This window comes from Eschscholzia californica, unplaced genomic scaffold (assembly GCF_041429995.1).
Source record: "Eschscholzia californica isolate CP2 unplaced genomic scaffold, dmEscCali1.0.p SCAF_1, whole genome shotgun sequence".
Classification (NCBI taxonomy): domain Eukaryota; kingdom Viridiplantae; phylum Streptophyta; class Magnoliopsida; order Ranunculales; family Papaveraceae; genus Eschscholzia; species Eschscholzia californica.
In genome coordinates this window covers 74,106,380-74,130,215 of record NW_028238198.1, presented here as the reverse complement: position 1 = coordinate 74,130,215, position 23,836 = coordinate 74,106,380, and the positions used below count along the sequence as shown (strand labels likewise).

General features: G+C 36.6%; 1 protein-coding gene across 2 annotated transcripts; it reads left to right on the top strand.

Annotated features, from left to right (window-relative positions):
- Nucleotides 1-586: 586 nt before the first annotated feature.
- On the top strand, nucleotides 587-16,066 carry LOC147569064 (uncharacterized). Of its 2 annotated transcripts, none has more exons than XM_086655521.1 (6): nucleotides 587-2,305; nucleotides 2,427-2,639; nucleotides 11,354-11,449; nucleotides 11,537-11,682; nucleotides 14,748-14,979; nucleotides 15,659-16,066. In XM_086655521.1, the coding sequence occupies exons 1-6, from the start codon at nucleotides 2,174-2,176 to the stop codon at nucleotides 15,971-15,973; spliced, it is 1,134 nt and encodes a 377-aa protein (XP_086511647.1). In that variant the 5' UTR covers nucleotides 587-2,173; the 3' UTR covers nucleotides 15,974-16,066. The 2 variants fall into 2 exon arrangements, with proteins under 2 accessions (XP_086511647.1, XP_086511648.1); XM_086655522.1 differs by having other exon boundaries at nucleotides 1,905-2,305; nucleotides 2,422-2,639.
- The last annotated feature ends 7,770 nt before the right edge of the window (nucleotides 16,067-23,836 follow it).

Here is a 23,836-nt window from a genome sequence, read left to right as displayed (position 1 = left end):
TCAACCTTTAGATCGTTTCAATTACTATTAACGTTAAAAAATCATTAATTTGTTTCTATTTAAGTATATATAAATCTTGACCATCTATTATAAGCAACTCTAATTTTAGTCGTAAGATCTTTCTACGTTTCATTTAATCTGGATAGACGTGAATGAATGAAATTAATGCTAGTATATAAAATATAATGGTGCGTATGGACCGGGACAGCTTAAAGACAAACTCTGGGACAAACATATCAACCTTTAAATTGTTTCAATTACGATTGACGTTAAAAAATCATTAATTTCGTCCTATTTAAGTATATACTATAAATCTTGGCTATCTATTCTAAGCAAGTCTAATTTTATCCTTAAGATCTTTCTACGTTTCACTTAATTCCGGGTAGACCTGAATGAATGTAAATTTAATGCTAATGAAGAATGTAATTCACGTGGCTAAATAAGAAAACGGTCATCCTTTCTCACTTCCAACGCTCTTCATTCTCTCTAGAAACTCAAAAGATTGAAACTCCAAAAGGTAAGCCTCTCTAACGGAAACTCAAAAGATTGAAACTCCAAAAGGTTAAAAGGTTATATTCATTGCAACATCCCAAATTAGTTGTTCTTCTTGATGCTTCTGCAAAAGTAAGACCTTTTTATCTTTCTTCATTCTCATGATTTTTTTCATACTCTTTACTAATTTATGCAAAAGAGTTTTGAGAAGTTTTGGATTATTCCAATTTATTTCACGGTCATCAATTTATCCTGGAGATATTGGTATAGCAATTGTTGCTTCAGGGCAGCTGCGAGTTTTAAGTATGAACATGTACCATTCTTATACTTCTTGGGTTTAAAAGCCCACGAAGGTAGCTTTTTGGATTCTTTGTTACCTGTAAGGTTATGACCTCATTCGTTTATGGTTTGAACCCCTGGTGAATGAGTAAGTTTAATTTACTCAATTTATCTTCCTTTTGATTCATTATTTTCAAATTATCTGAACATTTTTTCTTCTTATTTGATAATTTTTTGTTTAATTGTTATTATTTTGTTGATTCATGGATTGTAAACATAAGTTCAACAAAAACTGAAAATGGACGTTTCATGAATGGTAAAGAAATTCATTTGAATCTCATTCACATGAATTTATAGACTTGTGTAAGATTTTTAAGAAGAGTACTTAAACAAAAACAAAATATGGGTTATGTATCATGTCAAATTTAGCTTCTTAATTTCACCATTTAACTCTATGAGAAGGTGAAAGACAGTCCAACAAATCTGACTAAGCAATTAGAGTGCAAATGAATCCTATTGTTTTGTTAAAATGATGTATTCAGACCTAAATAAAAAGGTATCTTTTCAATCTAATAAACTTTAAAGAGATTAAAATATTTGTTTCGAAAAATATAGTGTGACAGATTTAAACGCCTCTTCTTTGATTTTTTTTCTTTTATTTTATCACTGTGATAGTGTGCTTATTTAGGTGGAGTGTTCAATTAAAGTATCCGTACGAGGGGCACGGGTTATTACCTAGTTAACCTAAAGACAATTAAAACATGAAATGAGAAAATGATTAAATAAACGAAAAAAAGAAGAAGTAAATATATATGTATATATTAAATAAAGTGAATAGGTGCAAAACAAGATGGAATCTATCTACTATTTGGAAAGATGAATGACTTGTCCACTAATGAATAAATATTAAATAAATTGTAATTTACCTAAATACCCTCTCCCACGCGATCTCTATCCAGCAGTCTGAAAGGTCACGTGGTTGAGGGCTAGCTGACCCACGTGCAGAATTTCTAACTGTTTCTAGGGATAAAATAGTCAAATAGACCAAAAAGATCTAGGGATAGATGGGCCCACTATTTCACTAATCCTAAATTCTCCTATGAAGACTGACGTGAAACTATAAACAACCGCTCATTTCAAAACTTGATATATATAGAGAGAGAGAGAAGAGAGAAAGTTTCAACAAAAAAAAGAAGAAGAGAGAAAGCGGGAGAAGGAAAGTGAGTGCTAACTAGAAATATCTTATTCAAACACCACCTGCTCCTTCTGCCATCCTATTTTGAATAGGAAAGTGCTAATATCAAAGAGAGAGAGAGAGAGAGAGAGGGTCTTGATCTTGCTAGAGAGATAAAATAGAGAAAGGGGTCTTGATCTTGCTAGAGAAAAGGAAAAGGAATTGAAGATGAAATTTGGAGGGATACTTGGGTTTGATAATGGAATCATACTAGCACCCATGGGAGCTGATGTATCTGGACCGGAGCTCGTAGCGGCTGTCGCCAACGCCGGTGGTATCGGTCTTATAGCCAGCCCAGTTGTACGAAACTCTCTCTTCTCTTAAGTCCATACAATTTTCAGCCAAGGCCTCTATTAATATTGTCTCTAGTTTGCTATATATTTAGTGTTGGATATGTAATAAAAGTGTGTAAATAGTGCAGAATGGATATGAGATGATGGTGAAAGCAATAAAGGACACAAGGAAATTAACAAATAAACCATTTGGAGCAGGAGTTTTATTGAAATTCAATGAAGTTCAAACAATCAAAGCAATATATGATGAGAAGTTGGCTTGCATGGAAGTTTATTGGGGAGATTTCCCTAAAGAAATGGTTGATGAAGCTCATAAACATGGTGTCAAGATCATACACCAGGTACATCACTCCTACCTACTGAACTTTTGTCTTTTTGATAACATCACTTTTTTATTTTAATATTACCTCCACTATACCTAAGAAAATAATATAAGGAACTTTAGGGGCCTATTGTATGAAAGTCCATTTGCTTTCGATTTTGGTGATACAAGTCATCATGGATTGCTACACCAAGTAACGACTCCGATAAGAGTACACCTCGGCTATCACCTTCCTTACCGCCTTGAATGGATGAAGGGTAGTATCGTCTTTTAACATTTTCTTTTTGATCGATAAAAAACTTTTTTTTTTTTTGGTGAAACAAACTTTTTTTTGCACCTACTAACTCAACAAGTAGAGAGACAGACTTCAAAAAAGTATAGTTTAAGGCTACACCAACTGACAACATCGTATTTTAATTAATTATTATAGTTCTACTAATGTACAACATTGTTCGAAGTTAACAATTTTACAAAGCTATGCATTTATTATCATGTCTTGCAAAGAAAAAGGATGTGGTACTATGTTTGAGGTCAAACTGTGATGTTTCGAGATAGGGTTAATAATCACAGTTTTTCGTGTGATATACAACTGGAGGAATGCTCATAATATCTAAGAAATTCCTATAAAATTAAGATATTTGAAAAAAACTCGGTTGCCAACTAAATAATAAATCATAAACTCTTTTCTAAAAAGTTAAGCCACACTATGCCATGGGCCAAGGGATTGTGTCTTTCAAAGCTCAATGACTCAATCCCCAATATGTTGAGGACTTCATCGACATTTGACACCACCTTTAATAAGAACAACACACAATATCCATTTCATTTACCACTAGAAAATTTAAAGTGAGAGCACTCCTTTGAAACTATTCATACCCAGCATGTGATATATGAGTGTTAACACAAGCAGTCGAGTGAAGAAGAAGCTAGGGTTTGAAGAAGTGAAAGAGTTTAGGGTTTCTCTGAAATTAGAAGTATATATATAGTTGACTAGTCAAGTCAAGCTATGGTCTGCCTGTTAGTCAATCCGAGAGTCAAAGCCCAACAGGAAGTCATCAAGTCAGCTCTTCTGAAGGCACCCTTGTCTGAAGGCACTCACAAGGATATCTGAAATAAAACAAGAAGATTAGTGTTAGTTAAGTTTGTTAAATAACTAAGTTTGTTATTATAACAGAATCTGTTATAATAACAACTTCATCTTCTTATATTAGTATAAATACTAGTTGTAATAGTTCTAATCATTTGATTGAAATAAAATTAAGGTTTAGAGAAATTCTTACATGGTATCAGGTTCAGGCTAGGTCTCCATCAAGTTTTTCTCTCAAAACTCAAGAACAATCATCAAAATTTAACATCATCTCGCAAAAATCAAACATTCAAAATAGAAGAAGATTAAAATCAGCTACTTCAAGCACTAAAATCATCAAATTCAACAGTGATTAGATAGAAAACTCACTGTTTTTTCGTACTACTCATCAAGCACTTTCATGGCTTCCGCAAATCAAAGTAATCTCCCTCCAATTTCAGCAATCACCAGTTTCATTACTGAAAAGTTGGATGATTCCAACTATCTTATGTGGAGAGACCAGGTTGAAACAATGCTAAATACCTATGAACTCATAGGTTTTGTTAATGGTTCAATTGAAGAACCACCTCAGTTGACATTTATCAATGGGTTTGAGCAAATCAACCCACAATTTCAGCAATGGAGGAGTAAGGAAAGTTTTGTCAAATCATATATCAAGAGTACTTTATCAAAATCAATTTACTTTGATGTATATGGCCTTCAATCAGCAAGAGAAATATGGAATTATCTTGACCTAACCAACAATGAAGGTCTAGAAGCAAAGAAAGATCAACTTAGAAGAAAACTTCAAACAATAAAGAAAGGAGATGCTTCTATTGCAGAATACCTAAGGGAAATCAAGGTTATTTCTGATTCATTGCTCTCTGTTCATGATAAGGTAAGTGAATCTGAACTGGTTAGAATTGCTATTCATGGATTATCATCAGATTATGATCAATTTGTTATTGCTTTAAGAGCAAATAATGAAGTATTATCTCTAGCACAACTTAAGTCTAGACTAAATCAACATGAACAGTGGCTAGCTACTAAAGATTCAGGTCATGAAGTATATTATGTAAACAGATCACATTATAAAAATGGACAGAAAATCAAACCTTCTCCTACCTTTTACAGAAACCAGGCTATCACAAATAAAGATAGTTCATATTCAGATAATTCACAGTCTAAGAATCATAAGGCAGAAGATTTTGATTTTTCTTCTGTTCCATGTGGAATATGAAAAAGGTGGGGTCATTCAGCTGGGGTCTGCTATTTCAGATATATGCAGAACAAACCTCAGTCTGGTTATCACACAGAAGAAAATAAACAACAAATAACCTCTGATGATGAAATTGTTTCACCTGATTCAAAATCTTATCCTTACACAGAAGAATCATTACTTGAGTGTAATAATGCTATTATCTATCCTTATGATCAAAGTGATGAAGATGAGGTTTTTCATGAATGTCATACTGCAATTTTATGTGATGAAAATGATGATTTCTTTCATGATTGTGAAACATATGATGACAGTATGATAATATCATCTGAAAGTTGCTATACTACTAGTAAAAGTTCAGATATGTCTAATATAAAAGAAAAGGCATGGTTAGCTGATACTAGAGCAAGCAGCCATATGACCCATACAGTTGAGAATATCATTTCTCCTCAAATTTACAAAGGAACTGAGGCAGTAATGGTTGGTAGTGGCAAATTCTTACCAATAGAAAGTACAGGTACTTCTAAATTATCTACTTCTACTTGTGTTTTTTATCTACATAAAGTATTGTGTGTACCAAATCTTAAAAGGAACCTACTTTCAATCTCAAAGTTCACAAAGGATAATTCAGTGTCTGTAGAATTCCTACCTTGGGGATATACTATAAAAGACATCTGGTCCAAAAGAATTCTAGTTGAGAGACCAGTTAAGAACAATCTTTATCCCATAGAGGTTCAACAAAATATCACACAAAACAAGTCTGTTGTTGCTCATATGGCTCAAACAGCCACTACTGTTCATGTCTGGCATGCTCGACTAGGTCATACAAATCAGAGGGTTGTCAAACAGTTACATAAAGAAGATAAAATACACTTGTCTAACCCTAGTGATACATTTTTTTGTAACTCATGTGAGTTGGGTAAGAGCAAGTGTCTTTCCTTTGTTTCATCAAGTTCCACTACCAATACTCCTCTACATCTAGTTCATTGTGACATTTGGGGACCAGCCCCTGTTGCAACTCCAAATGGGGCTAGATACTATATTCTATTCCTTGATGATTTCAGCAAATATAGTTGGATTTATGCAATGAAATTGAGATCAGACAGTGTCAAATGTTTTACTCATTTCAAAAACACAAATGAAAATCTTCTCAAAGTAAAGATTGTGTATTTCCAATCTGATGGTGCTCCTGAGCTACAAAAAGGGGATTTCAGGGCCTTTTTGGATACAAATGGCATTATATTCAGGAGTTCATGCCCTTATACTCCCCAACAAAATGGGAAGGCAGAGAGAAAACATAGGCATATCACTGAGCTAGGTAACACTCTGTCATTTCATTGTTCTTTACCAAAATTATTATGGTTTGATGCCTTTCATACTGCTGTCTATATCATAAATAGGCTACCAACACCCACACTTCAAGGATTATCTCCTTTTGAAAATCTTTTTCATACTGTTCCTGATTACTCCAACCTTAAGATCTTTGGTTGTGCTTGTTATCCTCACTTAGGTGATCTTAGGAAGGATAAACTCAGTCCTAAGAGTGTTCAATGTGTATTTTTGGGATACAGTCATGAGCACAAGGGGTATAGGTGCTATGATCCTGTCACCAAAAGATTATATATATCCAGACATGTTACTTTTGATGAGGACAACTTTCCATATGTCCACATCCATAAGAACAAGTCAGGTTGTGATCAGAGTTCAGAGCCTTTTATTTCATTGCCTCTGCCCTCTCCTATATCCACTCAGTCCTTGCCTCTAGAGTTAGGTACATCTAGATGTGTTTCTAGCTCACCAGCTAACTCAGAACCAAGGGAGTTGTCTTCTCCTGAGATACGGACACCTAACTTGTCTGCTAGTACACCAGCTACCCCACAAGTTCAACCACAAACTGAGCAGATAATAACCAGAGGAAGGAATGGCATTATCAAACCTAAACATTTACCATCAGACTTTGTGGCTCACTACTCATCACCTCACATATTCAATGTAGCCTACCTATCCATTCTACAATTACCTGCTGAACCCACTACTTATAAAGAGACATCTAAACACAAAGAGTGGTGTCAAGCAATGAATGAAGAATATATGGCTTTACAGCAAAATAAGACATGGTCTCTTGTTCCATATCAAAATTCTATGAATGTATTAGGCTGTAAATGGGTTTACAAGCTCAAACAGAAAAGTGATGGTTCCATTGAAATGTACAAGGCCAGACATCTCATATGCTGTTAACTACACAGCCCAATTTATGCATAAACCTACTACTTCTCATTTGGTCTTGGTGAAGAAGATTCTTAGGTATTTGAAAGGGTCTGTGGGTTCTGGAATTCGTTTATCATCTGGTGATATAACTAAGCTTACTGCTTACTCAGACTCAGACTGGGCTGGATGTCCAGACTCCAGAAAGTCTACAGGGGGTTTCTGTATTTTCCTTGGCTCGAGTTTAATCTCTTGGAGCTCAAAGAAGCAGGCGACTGTTGCTAAGTCCTCAACAGAGGCAGAATATAAATCTCTTTCAACTACATCTACTGAAATGGTTTGGATTTCATACCTGATGGACGAGCTTAAGGGGGGGGGTAGTGGATCAAGACATTGGGGGACATTTTCATGTCCCCCAATGTCCGTGTTATTCGTTGGAGACATTTGAAATGTCCCCAAATGTCCGTGTTATTGGTTGGGGACATTTTAAATGTCCCGAAATGTCTCCAAATGTTCGTGTTATTGGTTGGGGACATTTCAAATGTCTCGAAATGTCTCCAAATGTCCGTGTTATTGGTTGGGGACATTTTAAATGTCCCGAAATGTCCGTGTTATTCGTTTGGGACACGAATTTGGGGACATTTCAAGACAAATTAGTTTTGGGGACATTTGGAGACATTTTAGTGTAAATTTGGAGAGCTTTTGGAGAGAAAATGTCTCTCAAAATATGGAAGACATTGAGAAAACTTGGGGACATTTCAGTAAGGAAGATAATAAAAATAATTATTATTATCAAATTAGATTAAAAATAATAAATAACATATAAAATATTATCATATTACTGAATTATACTATTATTATATTATTATAATATTATCTTATTATTATATTACTATATTATATTATTATTATATTCACTTATTATATTACTATATTATTATATTATATTATATTATGTTATAATATTATTATTCTATTATAGTAAAAATGATATTATTATCATTACTATATTGTGCTATTATTATATTATTATAATATTATCTTATTATTATATTACTATATCGTTGTATTATTATTGTAATATATTATATTATTATTATATTATTATTATATTATTATTATATTATTATATTATTATTATATTATGTTATTTTATTATATAATTATTGTATTAATGTCCACAGATATCTACGGATGTCTATCAATGTCCATAGATATCTACGGATGTCTACGAAAGTCAAAAAATATATTTCAGATTAGTGGTACAAATATATTATTTCATATGATTATACAATAATGATAATATTAAAATAATAAATGTCCACCAATTGTCCATCAATGTCCTCAGATGTCCACGGATGTCTACAAAAGTCTAAAAATATATTTTTGAAATATGAGTACAAATATATTATTTCATATGACAATATTAAAATAATAAATGTCTACCAATTGTCCTTCAATGTCCTCGGATATCCACAGATGTCCACAAATATCGAAAAATATATTTTTGAAATATGAGTACAAATATATTATCATATATTTCATATGGTTAGACAATATTAAAATAATAAATATCTGATGAGATAACAATAATAATAATAATAATAATAATAACAATAATAATAATAATAATAATATAATAATAATAATAATAATAATAATAATAATAATAATAATAATAATAATAGTAATAACAATAATAATAATAATAATAATAATAATAATAATAATAATAATAATAATGTCCACTACACATTTTGTCCATGGATTCAGTATGTTGAAATGTCCCCGGAACAATTTGTCCGTGAACCAAATTCTTGAAATGTCTCCAAGACATTTTGTCTATGAATCAAATGTCTTGAAATGTCCATAAAGACATTTTGTCTACGAATCAAATGTCTTTAAATGTCCATAAAGACATTTTGTCTACAGGCAAATGTCTCGAAATGTCTTGAAATGTCCACGGAACATTTTGTCTCTAATTGTCCCCTAATGTCCCCCGATGTCTTGATCCACTACCCCCCCCTAAGTGTCCATTAATCAAACCCTATATTCTGTTTTGTGATAACATCAGCGCCAAATATCTTGCTTCGAATCCAATCTTCCATGCGCGCACGAAACACATCGAAGTAGATTTTCATTATGTTCGAGATCTCGTTACTGATGGCTCAATACAGATCCAACACATCTCTACCAAGGATCAATTAGCAGACATCTTTACCAAGGGTTATCTCTCGAGGTTTTCTCTCATCTTCGTGACAAACTGATGGATCATACTTCGTCGCCTCCATCGGTTTGAGGGGGGATGTTAACACAAGCAGTCGAGTGAAGAAGAAGCTAGGGTTTGAAGAAGTGAAAGAGTTTAGGGTTTCTCTGAAATTAGAAGTATATATATAGTTGACTAGTCAAGTCAAGCTATGGTCTGCCTGTTAGTCAATCCGAGAGTCAAAGCCCAACAGGAAGTCATCAAGTCAGCTCTTCTGAAGGCACCCTTGTCTGAAGGCACTCACAAGGATATCTGAAATAAAACAAGAAGATTATTGTTAGTTAAGTTTGTTAAATAACTAAGTTTGTTATTATAACAGAATCTGTTATAATAACAACTTCATCTTCTTATATTAGTATAAATACTAGTTGTAATAGTTCTAATCATTTGATTGAAATAAAATTAGGGTTTAGAGAAATTCTTACAATGAGCAATCTAAAAAACCCTTAAAACTTGGAAACCAAATGGGATCTAACAAATATGATATTGATGGATCTGTTTGTAAGTGATTTAAAATGGCCGCAGCATTTTGAAAAGTGTTCGAAGTATAAAGACTTTGATCAATTAGATTTGACTTAAGAGGCACATTCATTTTTAGTCCAAAAATTGATTTTGTTTTTGCCTATCCCCTTCTCTCTCTCCAAAAATTGAAATTGAAGTTGAATTTGGTGACTTTTGAGCCGGATTCGGTAATAAAATTCGGCCCAAGACACTGATTTGGGTGGACTCTAACCAAATGCAGTAACATTAGATTTATCAAAGTAAAGAAAATGGGGTGCATCAATATCTCTATCGGGATGTGCCTTTACAACTTTGTAAAATTGTATACCTTTCACTAAACATCTTTCATACTATGCAGCTGCTATTTAACTGCCCAGTCTTGGTGACAAATATCAATACAATTTTTTTCGTTTGAATGGTAATCTATGTAGCCACTGAGACCTAGAGGGAGAAAACAATTTGGTAGCCGCTTGCTCCAGCAGAAAATTATTGACAATAGAAAAATGAGATTATTCGCGGCCGTAGGCCAGGATAATGGTCGGACATACAATCATAGTTGGTTGACAAATATCAACATAGATTTGAACAATGATATTTGGGCAATAGTAAGGGTCCAACCCTCCACTTCATCTACCAGCTAAGTGAAATGTAGTCGTTGGACTAATAATATGTGACTTGGCACTTATAGATATTGAGTATATTGGATTCTAATTGGGAACTGAAAATTGGGCCGAAGATCTGATTTTAAGTTCTTTAAGTTAAACAGACAAGTTATTTTTTGTTTGGTTAAAAACCTAAATATTTGTATTTTGTTTGGTTAAAAACTCCAATATTTTTTGCAATCTCTTTACAATTTTTGCAAACTTTTGCAAGCAGTTGCAATTCTTTTGCAAATAGTAGAAAACCTCTTGCAATTAGTTGCAAATCACGACAGTATCTTGGGAGTTAAAGACTAGAAAAAGTTGAGCTATCTATTTTTCACAAAAACAAAAAATTTATATAGAGTTGTAAACAAATTTCCCAATTAAGAAATCGCAGAGAAAGAGTCTAGTAGCTCTTAATTGTTTGTGCATGTGGACCTTATTCCAAGAACACTCCCTAAATTTGACGACGAATAGTAGTTCTAGTTGGCTGATATATGAGTGAGACGGCTAACCTCAAACTCACATTTGTGGAGCTAACAAGTCAATAGGAACCAACCTTAGCAAGTTGTGTTGCAGATGAGTCCTGATTTGGTGATCTTCAAACATTGGAATCCAAGCATTAGCTAATCTATTGTAGGTTGTCACGAACTACAATGGAAAATCCAACCTTAAGCTACATCTTGTGAAAATGTATAACTATTACCTTACTAATGAACATTGATAACCAACACAGTTTTGAAGCGAAGATCCTTAAATAATTCTCTTAAATTGTCAAATTAGGACGACTAAGTCTGAATACCATTTCATAAATCATGGTTTATGTATGTTGAAGGTTGGATCGGTAAAGGCAGCAGAAAGAGCAATAGCTGCAGGGGTCGACTGTATTATAGCTCAAGGTGTCGAGGCGGGAGGTCATATTGCTGGAATGGTAATTTTTTTTTTCTTATTGTGATTTCGAAAGGACTTACAGAGTTTATTCTAATAAGTTTTCCATGGGAATGGGATGGTTGTTCAGATTGGATTGACAGCATTGCTACCTAGGGTTGTGGATGTTGTGGGTGACCGCGGAATACCAGTGGTAGGGGCAGGCTCCATAAGTGACGGCCGAGGCTATGCTGCCGCCCTTGCATTAGGTGCCAAGGGCATCTGTGTCGGCACTAGGTACCCTCCTTTTTCTCATCGCATGTTCCACCATATCAATGTGTTAATATTTGGAAGTCTAGAAACACCCCTTCCATTTCTACTAAAAGCGCCTCCAGACAGCCTTGACCCTAATCAAATACTTTAGTTTGTGGAGTTGAGCTCAAGATACTTTAAAGCATTGTTTTGAATAACAGAATTAAAACTTTTTGGTGGGGATGAGCTAGACGTCGATGCCAGACCTCTGATGATACTGGAGAAGCAGAGGATAAGGACGAATCAAAAAGAGAGATTGATGGAGAAGCTTTATCAGAGTTCGATAGACGAAAGAGGCCTTCATTGATCGTTCCGACGAGGAGTGTCCTCCCGGTTGGAATTTCCTGAACAAGGAAACCATTACGATGAAAGAGGACAAAACAGTTAAAGTCTTTTAGAAGATTAGAGACAGAGATGAGGTTCTTTTTAAACTTAGGAACAATAAGAACATTATTAAGATGACATTTATGAGAAGGGAAGAAAACATTACCAACATCCGAAACAGGGGTTAGCTGACCAGTACCCATCATGACATGATCAGGAGTGGTAAGATCAGAACGAGCTGAAGTTGATGCGACATCAGACGAAATGTGCATAGTGGCTCCTGAGTCAAGATACCAAGCACGAGCTAAGTCATTTTGTTGTGGAAGACTATAACAATTTCGAGTTGTGTGGCCAGGTTTCCCACAATATTGACAAATTAGTTGATGAGTATTAGTTGGAGGAGGACCAAGAACAGAATAAGAAGCATTTCGATTAGTATTATAGAATCCCTGAGAGTGGCCTCTGTTTCCATTGAAAGATCTGTTTCCTCTTCCTCTGTTATAACGTCCTCTGTTTCCTCGAAAAACAGGGGAAGAGGAAGGGCGTATAGAAGAAGGATTTGGAGAAGGAGAAAACAGAGCAGTGGGTTGAAGTTGTTGTTGTTTAAGGAGATCAATACGAAATTCCTGAGTAAGAAGAAGGGAGTGAAGCTCACTATAAGTGGGGGGAACCAGGCGAGTAGTAATCGAAGTAACAAAGTTTTCATAATCAGAGGATAGACCAGATAATACTATAAGAACAAGTTCATTATCAGGAACAGAGTGCCCAATGGCTGCAAGAGAATCAGAAATTTGTTTTATACGAAGAAGGTAATCAGAAATTGAGGAAGAGCCTTTCTTAATGGTCTGAAGTTGAAGTTTTAGATTCATTAGGCGAGCAGAGTTGAGGGAAGAGAAGTTACGTTCAAGAGATTCCCAGACTGATCGAGATGATGTTAAGCCAAGAACTTGAGTTAAGACAGGTTCAGTAAGAGTTGCATTAATCCATGAGAGTAGCATTTGGTCAATGCGATACCAATACAAATAGTCAGGATTAATGAGTGGGGTAGATGAAGATTCATTTGGGGAGGTAAGAAACCCAGGAGGAGGAGGGTGAGAGCCATTAACATACTTGAAGAGATCTTGAGAATGAAGAATAGGTAATAGTTGGCTTTTCCATAGGAGGTAATTGGTATTGTCTAATCGAATGGAAACCAGATTAGCTATGTTTGAAAGAGCAGGGAAGGGCATGGAGGAAGAAGAATGAGAAGAAGAAGAAGGAGGAGGAGAAATGTTGGCGGCAGTGAAAGAAGCCATTAGAAAACGAGATGACACAGAAAGCCAAGAAAAAGGTAGGAGGCTCTTCATACCATGTGGAGTTGAGCTTAAGATACCCTAGGAAATAGGGTATGTTTGTATTTATAAAGGGAAACTCAAAATGTAAATTACAAAGCTATCCTTGTGAAAAGAATAAAATACAAATATACATCAATACATTAACATAGTTGACTACAAAAGGTTAGAAACACCCCTTTAGGAGAAGAAGAAGAAGAAGAAGAAGAGAAACACAGAGAAAATGGAAAACTGAGATCGATCTAGCCTTTCTTCATCGTTTTTCCTATGTTTCGTTTCTTTTTTCCTTTGATTCTTCTTCTTGTTCATCATTTTCTTCTTATCATAATCATCATCTTCAGCATTGGGGTGGAATGAAAAGTAAAGTAGGGAAAACAAAGCCAAATGGAATCTTCCTCCTCTGCGAATCGAATCTGGGACATCACAGTTTTGGAGTTTATGTGAATACTATTAACCACTTGGGCTACTAAGTGTTGACGAAATGGACCCCTTTTAAGCAATTGTTGCCATTTTGGGGTGCTTACAGAAAAGAGGCAGTAGTAGCAAAAATGAGGGTGCTTTAGAACTTTCAATTGACTATGAGAGTTAGATATTGTGTATGAGAACTTATAGGCAGCACCATGTTACTATGCCACGAGAGGGAGAGATAAGTTGATAGATAGATTGGCATTCTTTATCATTTATTTTCTTTCTCTCTCTTTCAATCTGGATCTAGCTCGATCTCTCCCTCTCTCTTAATCCAGTGGCAGAGGGGAAGTTGTCGTCGGCTGTTCACCTTCTTCCTCTCTTTTTCTTTGATGGGGATAAGAGGCTAGCCCGGCGGAGTTGCAAAAGTTGGAATTTGGGTGGTTCGCCATCAGGCGCGGTTGTGGGCTTTGTTAACCCGAGGTGCCCATATAACATCCAATAGATACAAGTGGTGGTCGTCTGGCCTATAACTCTTCTCTTTCTTATATGCTCCACCACTTTAACAAAACGGAATACTGGCAACCACATCTAACTTCTTCTTCTGAGGGCTCATTAACTCAAAACTGTGATAAAAACGTGAAGCTTTTAAACTCCGCTGACTACAAGCTATTTTAGCTCCAAAAATTCTATTCATCCCTTCATGTGGCGACGTCTCACGTGAACATATTCTCTCTCCACGTTCAAATGATACGGCGCCACATCAGGCGGAGGGTTGGGTGAGGGATTAAATGGAGGGATGAATAGAATTTCTCAGTTAGCTCTGCCAACTTTCTCTAAACACGGGCTTTACTAAGAGGTCAGGCATAAAGCTAACATCGTTGTTCGCGCAATAATGCTACTCAAAGCTTTTTTCTTCTTATTTTTGTTAGTATATGATGAAGTCAATATATTCATGATGTGACAACATTTTTGCTGTCACATGTGTAGGTTTATAGCTACAAAAGAAGCATATGCAAACGAATACTACAAACAACAACTCCTTCACTATACGGAAGATCAAACAGACCGTACGGATCTATATGGGCGATTTACATGGAGAGCGTATGTCCGATGTCTTAACACCCCATTCCATCAGCAATGGCGGAATGCACCTGATAGCGATAGTATAGAAAATGATGATAATCAACCTATCATCGGGTACTCAATCATATACAATGAAGTAAGCCTTCCACCTTTCACTATATACAATACATACTTTTATGCATGCGTTAGACGTACAAGTTCGCACTGGTAAAAGAAAATTGGCAAAATTTTAATGCACTCGCCATTTTTGTTATATTCACTCACATCACAGACATTTTTTCTTTCAAGACAGAGGAGATGTGAGTAGATATAACAAAAAGGGTGAGTGCATTTGGAATTTTCCTCTAATGATCATATAGTCATGGGCCATGCAAGGAAGAAGCTTAATTAACACATCTAAAGTTCAAACGCTTGGCCCATTAAACATATATTATGATCTATGATGGCCCATTTACATAATGGGCCTTAGTTGTACAGGTGAAGCATTGTTAGGTAACTTATCAATCCTAAATGGCCCATATAGAAGAGGACCGAAATACCATGAGTATAAGCTATATAAAGTGGCCCATTAATTTATTAATGAAAAGTCTAAATGGCCCAAATATCTAGCCTAAACATAGCTTATATGATAAAGTTGCTGCGTGGGAGTGGAAAATGAGCATACCACATCATCAGTCATGCCACGCTGGGGCAACAATTTCGGGCCATGTAGCACCATTGTTACACTAATTGACCGCTAAATAAACGATATAATTATTGTTTTTAATTTTGGCTTAGTTTAACTAAATCATAATTCATGATTAATTATTCAACAGAAAATAATTCTAAGGCGCTTCGCGGGGCAAGTTGCTAATCCGACAACTCAGGGTCAGCTACAGAACATGGTGATGTTAGCAGGACAAGGAGTAGGACTGGTGAACGATATAATTCCGGCTGGTGAAGTGATTAAGAGATACATAGACGGAGCAAAAGCTGTAATTAATCAATTAGGTGAAAATTATCTCCCTAAACCACCCCCTCTGAAATTTGATAATTATACTTTTTATCTTCATGAAAAGGAAGAGAAACAAGAAAAACAAAGAAAGAAACAACTAAAAGGTTGGGATTGGATGAAGAAATTGTGTTTTTGATTCATTATGGGTATTGCATGTGATATTTTGAATATGAACAATAGTTAATAAGGAATTCTAATAGTGTGTATAAAATATTAACTCTTACAGAAATCTTGATTAATTAATTATAAATCAGCCCAGACCGATCCAAACAGACCCTCCCATCCGCCAACCGGGTTCATCATAGCCTACCATGTCTGGCTCAGGTTGACCCTTTCAGCTCATCTATGTCCGTCCACAGACGAAGGAAAATTCTTGTCTTAGTTTTGAGACTGGATTAAAGTGCCCAAATTTAATTCATTGTTTTCAAAATTTTAATATATAATTTGAGTATTAATTAACATGAATTGAATCGTCTATAGTTTGTTGTTCTTGACATGACATATTGTTTTACGTGGATAAATAAAATATCAAAAAAGAATTAAGAGATCTTTGAATTCTTGAAGAAGAAAAGTTGTTTTTTGTCAACGATCTAAGAGACAACCAAAAAAAATTTTATTTCTTGAACGGGGTTATGTACAGTACGACTTCTTAGTCTAATACATGTTCTATCTGTCGTTCCGATCTTGCTATCATTGCAGAGAATTCATCTCCTTATAATATTATTTTTTCAAACTAAAATAATGAAATAAATCTTTTTTAGATAATAATGGTATTCCCACCTAGAAAAATTAGCTTATATTTTGGGGCAATTGGCATTAAATTCATAAATGAATGTCAAACTTCTTAGGAAATGGAAAGCTTCACGTGGGGGAAGTTTCGAGCATGAAGCTCGTGGGATTCTCATAGTCTCCTATTTTTTTTTTTTTGTTGAAATTTCATAGTCTCCTATTTAACATTCATCCTTTTAATCTAGATCACTCTTAATTGAAAAAAGAATTCCTTCTAATAAATTACTGATCAGAAAGATAAATAAATAGGTTGAATTAACTTAGTTTTGACATTTATTGTGACTTTTGTATAATTTTTGCCTATATTCCGCCAAATTTAAACACTTTTATTTTTTAATTTCTCATTCTATTCCCATTGGAACTTTTTTGGATACTTATTCTAGCTTAGATAATGTTAGATGGTCCGAAAAACTGGTCAGACCACAGGCTAAACGTTGACATGATTAGCTCCTATTAGACGAGCCCTAGTGAGAGAGAAATGTCCCGTCTAATATTGGGAGAAGGCCACGTCTTGCTCGGCATGTGTTCGGCCCATTTTTTGGGACCGTTTAACGTTGCTGTTCTAGCTATTAGGCGAGTATTCAAAATGGATATATATAGAACGAAAGCAAAGCCTTATGAGTTCGGTTGGTGCCTCTCTTTATATAAGAGATCGGCCCATCCTTTGATTTGGTTTCTATGTAAATCAGAAATGCAATTACCAATCTCTGGTGCACGAGTAATTTGACAAGTATTCCTAACAAATACCTCAGAAGTGTTGAGAAATATTTATGTAAATCAAAATAACTAAAATATCAAATAATTTTAAATTTTTAGTTTTTTTTTTTGTTGAGAAAGAGAAAACCAAAAGAAAAACAACCTAACGCTCCGAGAACGCCTCCCTGAAGGCCTGATCTGTCACCCACATCCAATTTCCTTCATGCATTCTGCCCCATTTTGCTAACTGGTCAGCCCTCTTGTTCCTTTCTCTCGGGATGAAAGTGAAACCTACGTCCCCTATCTCCAGAGCTAGCTGATCAATGATAGATATGAGCTTCTCCGATTGCCAAGCTACTGCTGATGGTTGTTTATTTAGACGCCTTATTATGTTGAGATTGTCACTCTCAATACGGATATCTTGGATGTAGTTATGTTTTGCCCACTCCAGCGCCTTTATGATCGCCAAACATTCACATTCCTCCGCGTTTTGCCCTTTGATCGTGTAAGCAGCCGCAGCCTTAAAACCTTCATGCTCGTCCAGCATCAGACATCCAACACCTGCTACTTCCGTGACTACTTTAAACGAAGCATCGACTTGTATCACAACACTAGGGGTTGAGACTTGGACCGGCTGTTCCGTCTCTCGCACTACATCTAGATCACTAATGGCATTGAGAAACCTGGGGGTGCTTTTAATCCTGTTGATCGTCATCTCAGGGGTCATATTAGTTTGAGCTATGCATTTTTCACACCTAGCCTTCCACAGATGCCAAAGCACTGTAGCGAATAGCACCTGAGCATCTGCATCTATGTCCCTCCATGAAGTAATCCACTCCTGCAAACTATGAATGTTTTCTGAAAAGACATTAAAACCAAACCAAACAAATTTGGCGAATTCACAATGTAGCAACACATGGTTAATAGTTTCTCTTTCATTACAGTAACCGCAGTTAAAGATTTCTCCAATGAACTGACCTATTTTGTCCCTTACTGGTAGGCATTTGGTACAACATTTCCACACAAATAGTTTTATTCTAGGAATAACTGGAAGATCCCATATAAAATTCCAATCTCTTTCGATTCATTTTGGTTACTCGCATCGCGTAGGAAATGATACATGGATTTGATCGAAAAGTTACCTGATTTAGTTAAAGACCATCTAGCAGTATCCACCTGATTTGCCTGTAAATTAATACTAAGAATAGCATTGCATATGTTAGAATTAAAGTATTGGGATAAAATATTCGTATTCCAATGGTTATTGGTGATAAGTTGCTCCACCTTCGTAAGTGGACAATTCTGGTCATTAGCAAGAGGAGGGGGATGGTTTGGTATCCAGAAATCATTCCAAATATCAATATGTGTACCTTGATTGACGTCCCAGAACACCAGGTTAGCCACCAGACTGAGATGTTTGGAGATAGACTTCCAGAGCCAGGAATGATGCTGCTTAGCTTCAATTGGACGCTCCTCTTTCTTGTAGTATTTAGCCTTCAGAATTTTAGCCCACGGAGAGTCAGGATATTTAAGAATGCGCCACACAATTTTGCTAAGGAACGCTTTGTTATCAAGATCAGGGCGCCTGAATCCCAGACCTCCCAACTTCTTGGGGCGACAGATAGCCCCCCAGTGAATGGTGTGAATAGATTTGGGTTTTCCCCACCAGAAAGCCCTTTGCAAGGCTTCAATGCGCCTGCTAATCCCTTTCGGGATAGCGAAGCATTGCATTTGGTATCGGGGAACAGCCGCTGCTATCGTGGAAATCACAATAGAGCGGCCCGCTTGAGAGAGGAGGGAGGCTTTCCATTTGGACAGCTTGAGTTGAATTTGGTTAGTGATGGCTGAAAAGATCTTGACCTTATTTGCTCCGATGAATAAATGGGTACCAAGATACTTGTCAAGGGCAGAGGCTTGATGGACTTTGAGATTTCTAATAATCAGTCTCTTGAATTTGGGATGAGTATTTTTCGAGAAGAAGACTGAAGATTTCTCAAAATTGATTAATTGGCCCGACGCATTACAAAAAATATCGAGGATATTTTGGAGAACCGAAAGATTTGCCAGAGAGTTTTGCCCAAAGATGATGCAATCATCAGCAAAAAGCAGATGATTTATCTGAATACTCGAACGAGACAACTGGAAACCCCGAAACCTCCCTTCCCCTTCCCCGCTATCTAGAAGCCTACTGAGGCCTTCCATGACAATGGTGAAAAGGAACGGGGAGAGAGGGTCCCCCTGACGAATACCTCTAGAGACGTTGAAGGTAGGGCCAGGCCTCCCATTGATCAGAACTGCCATAGTAGAAGTCGAAATGCATACATGAATCATCTTGAGCCAATGGTCGGAGAAACCCATTTTACTCATCACTGCTTCTAGAAATTTCCATTCAATCCGATCAAAAGCTTTTGACATGTCCAACTTGAGAGCGAAATAGCTTTTAGCGCCTTTGGTGACCTTGAAGGAATGCGTAAGCTCCTGACTAATGATGACATTATCAGTGATTTGGCGACCCGGGACATAAGCCGCTTGGAACGGGGAAATGATATCCGGCAAAAGCACTTTAAGACGATTAGCCAACAGTTTAGTGATGACTTTGTACGTGGTATTCATGAGGCTGATAGGTCTATAGTCAGCAGTGGATTGCGGAGCTTTAGTTTTAGGGATGAGGCAAATATGGGTATGATTAACCTGATGGGGAAGGAAGCCATGGTGGAAGAAGTCCACCACCAACTTGATGATATCACTTTTGACTGTCTCCCAGTTGGCTTTATAGAAAAGAGGAGGGTAACCATCCGGGCCTGGAGCGGAATCTGTTTTGAGCGATGAAACCGCGAGGAATATATCCGACTCCGTAGGCATTCTAATGAGTCCGCTATTCTGGGCCTCGGAAATCTGAGTATGAAATAGGTTAAGAAGCACCGGATCGATGGAAGACTCCGTCGAAGTAGAAATCGTTTTAAGATTTTGAGAGAAGATATTAGCAATTTCAGCAACCTCGTAAGTCCAAGATCCATCGTTACGCTTTATAGCCGAAATCTGGTTCTTTCTGCTCCGATTAATGGCCTTTGCATGGAAGAATTTAGTGTTTCGATCACCCAACTGAATATTGTCATTTCTGGATTTCTCCTTCCAGATACTTTCGAGTTGAAGATACGTGTTTTCGAGCTCCTGTTGTAACGAATTGCACTGCTCCTGATTCTCTACCTCTTGGATTGCCCGAGTGATCTTCGAAATTTTGGTCTCCAAGTTCCCGAAGACATACTTATTCCACCTAGAAAGATGAAGAGCCAGTTGATTGAGCTTGGGTTGAATAAGATAAGGAGTAGGAGGCCAGTGGTTTTTGATGAACTCGCCGCACTCCGGATGCGACATCCAGGTTCTGATAAATTTGAACGGTTTCCGACCTAGCTCCTCCGATTGAAGGGTGGTGAGTAAAATGGGAAGGTGATCCGATCCCACACCCTCTAGATGGGTAAGAAGGGAGGCCGGGAAAGCAGTCAACCAACTATAATTAGCAAGCGCCCTGTCCAATCTTTCCTTAATCAGCGTGCCCTTAAAGTGTTTATTCGACCATGTGTGCTGGGGACCCCTAAAGCCCAAATCTCTAAGACCCCACCCATTGATCACATTATTGATTTTATGAGCATACATAGGCAAATTAAGGTTTCCTCCCTCCTTCTCAGAGGGGTGGAAGATGGTATTAAGGTCACCCAGAAGCAACCAGGGTATATCCGGGATGTGATTATCCTGAAGGTTATTCATCGTAGCCCAAGGGATCATCCGGGTAGTACTGTACGGGCTACCATAAAAGCCGGTTAACATGAACGGGAGGCCAATATTGAGGTGCTGACTCTTGGTATGTATAATGTTACCGTCAGCATGGATGACTTCCACTTGGAAGTCCGCTGTCCAGAACATCGCCAGCCCTCCGGCTGTATTATTTGGGTCAACCACGAATCTATTATAGTCCCTAAGAAAAGGAAGTAACTTGGAAAGCTGGTCCTTGGATCTCTTGGTCTCAGAGAGAAAAAGAAAGTCGGGTCTATTCTGCCTAAAGAGACGGTAAAGGTGCTTACAATTAAGGACACGACCACAGCCTCTAATGTTCCAAGCCAAAACCGAGACATTAGGACACGGTTCACCCATCAGACTAAAACCCCCAACGCCAAACCAGACCCAAACTCACAGCACTAAAGGCACCCCTAACTACCAACTATCCACTATCGGTGCCTACAGAGAAACGACAGCCCAACAAGCTCACAATGCACCCCAAGGGGCACCAATCAGGAAAGTCAGAGACTGACTAGAGAACCGAGGTGCCCACAGGTCTCACCAGTGGAACCAACCCACAACCGAAGAACCAAAACCTCACTAAGGCACCCGCTCCCAAGACTACAAGAAAACCGACAGCAGCAACACAAAGCAAGATCAAAGGAGAGATACAAAGCAAGATCAAAAGAGAGATTCAAAACGAAAGACTAAACACTAACAGAGATTAAATATAAACCATACAAGTACTAGAATAACAAGAAGTCACTGAACGAAAACTAAACACTAACAGAGATAAAATAAACCAGCCAAGAACTAGCATAACAAGAAGTCACTGAACAAAATGGGGAGCAAACAGTTGGTAGAAGAGCCAGAGGTGACAAAAGACAATCTCGAGCTAAACCTCGGAAGAGATCGAGATAACCTCTGGCTTTTATACCAACTAAGGACCAAACAAAAGCTCCCAAACACACCAACACTAACTGGACAGAGAGACAAAGTAAGAACAAAACAAACTAAAAGAAAACTAAACATACAGATGATATTGATTGAACCAAAACCAACTAGTATAGCCTATCTATCAGGAAGAGGAGATAATATTAGCAGCTTAAAACGACTGAGAGACAATACTATCTAATGAAACTACACTAAATTAACATGAATTAAGACATAATTAAAATAGAGATTAAGATTTGTACTGCCCTGAAGAGGTTGAAGGAAGACTATGTTGGGTTAGATTTACTCCTCTTTCCCTGGAAGAACATGGTTGTTGCTGTCTATTTCACCTCAATCCTAATTGTTAACTTCCGATTACTGCAAATGGAAACGACTCAACTTAGGCAGAAGGAGAGATTATCACTGAGTGGATCCCCAATCCTTTTGAAGAGACTCTAAGAATCGGTAAAACCCTGGATCTAACTGGTATAATATTTGGTTGATTAAAGTGGTAATAGAAACTTCAAAATGTGTAGTGGTTGCTATGGTGGTTTTGTGAGGTCAGATCTAGTTGAAATAGGGAGTGATTTTTCTGGTTGTGTTGGTTTATTGTGAGTGATTTGAAGTTTTAAAGATGATGGTTTACTTGGGGTTTCTTATTTCTCAAAATTGAGGGAGAATAATGGAAGCAAGGTGTTGATTCTTTGTATTTGGGGTTATGAAGGTAGGTTGGAAGAGATGGTGTTATTGCATGTAAGATTTGGGTGATGGATTTAGTTACCTTACTCAAAATCAGTTGATGGTTGGTAGATAGGACCTAGACATTATATATTTGATTACTAGATCACTTTATTTTTATGTTTGGAACATTTTTACACGTCCCTCTACGTGTAGCATTCTTTGAACACGACCTGTGTCTTTTTTCTTTTTCTCTTTTCGGGTTAAACTTATCAAACATGGTCAGAGAAAACATACTCCAGTCATATGTCGACACATCATCGCAGGGCTAGAAGAGGGACCAAAATGGAAGGATGAATAGAATTTTTGTATTTGTAACCATCTAACAAAAATGTAAATTCTTAGTTACTAGATCACAACTATAAACCCTCTAAAATTTGATTAGGCGCTAAATTGTGAAGGTAATTTAGTTAATCAAATTTTATAGATTCACAATAGTAGATTACCATTTTAATCTGTTACATATATAAACCCAACGCATGCACATTTTTTTTGTTAAAGACCAACGTATGCACTTCAGTACTCAATATATTAAGAGCATCTCCAATGCAAAGCTCAAAAAAATCTCTATTCATCCTATGTGTCAAGTTCTAATTGAGATTTTCACTTCTAGGTGGCCTTAATAGAGATCCTCAATTTTTTTGTGTCTCCAATGCAAAACTCTAAACTTATCTTATTTACTTATGTGGCATAGTTATTTTTGTAAATAAATAATAAGTTATTTTAGAAAATACAGAAGACTCGAATTTTATTGGTTGAAAATCAAATAATGATGAGTTGGACAATTAGAGATATCTCAAGAGGACACTCTAGAAATAGAGTGTCTTCTTGACTTGAGATATCTCTATTCCACCCTCGACACGTCATCTTAGAGATCCAAACAGAGTGTTGCATTGGAGAGGATTTTTAAGAAAAAACTCTAAAAATCTTAAGTGGCACTCGGAGTTTTTAAGATTCAGTGTTGCATTGGAGATGCTCTAAGTAAGGAATGTGTAAATTTACTTAGATTAGGGGATGCATGATTAAGAAAACATTTATAAGATGGTAAAACTCTAATTCTTGTCCATTT

What these genes read in the sequence shown, in the direction of transcription:
- LOC147569064 (XM_086655521.1), top strand. Translation starts at nt 2,174, where the DNA reads ATGAAATTTGGAGGGATACTTGGGTTTGATAATGGAATCATACTAGCA. An exon ending in GTCTTATAGCCAGCCCAGTT is followed by an intron (nt 2,306 to 2,426) that starts GTACGAAACTCT and finishes TAAATAGTGCAG; the next exon opens with AATGGATATGAGATGATGGT. An exon ending in GTGTCAAGATCATACACCAG is followed by an intron (nt 2,640 to 11,353) that starts GTACATCACTCC and finishes TGTATGTTGAAG; the next exon opens with GTTGGATCGGTAAAGGCAGC.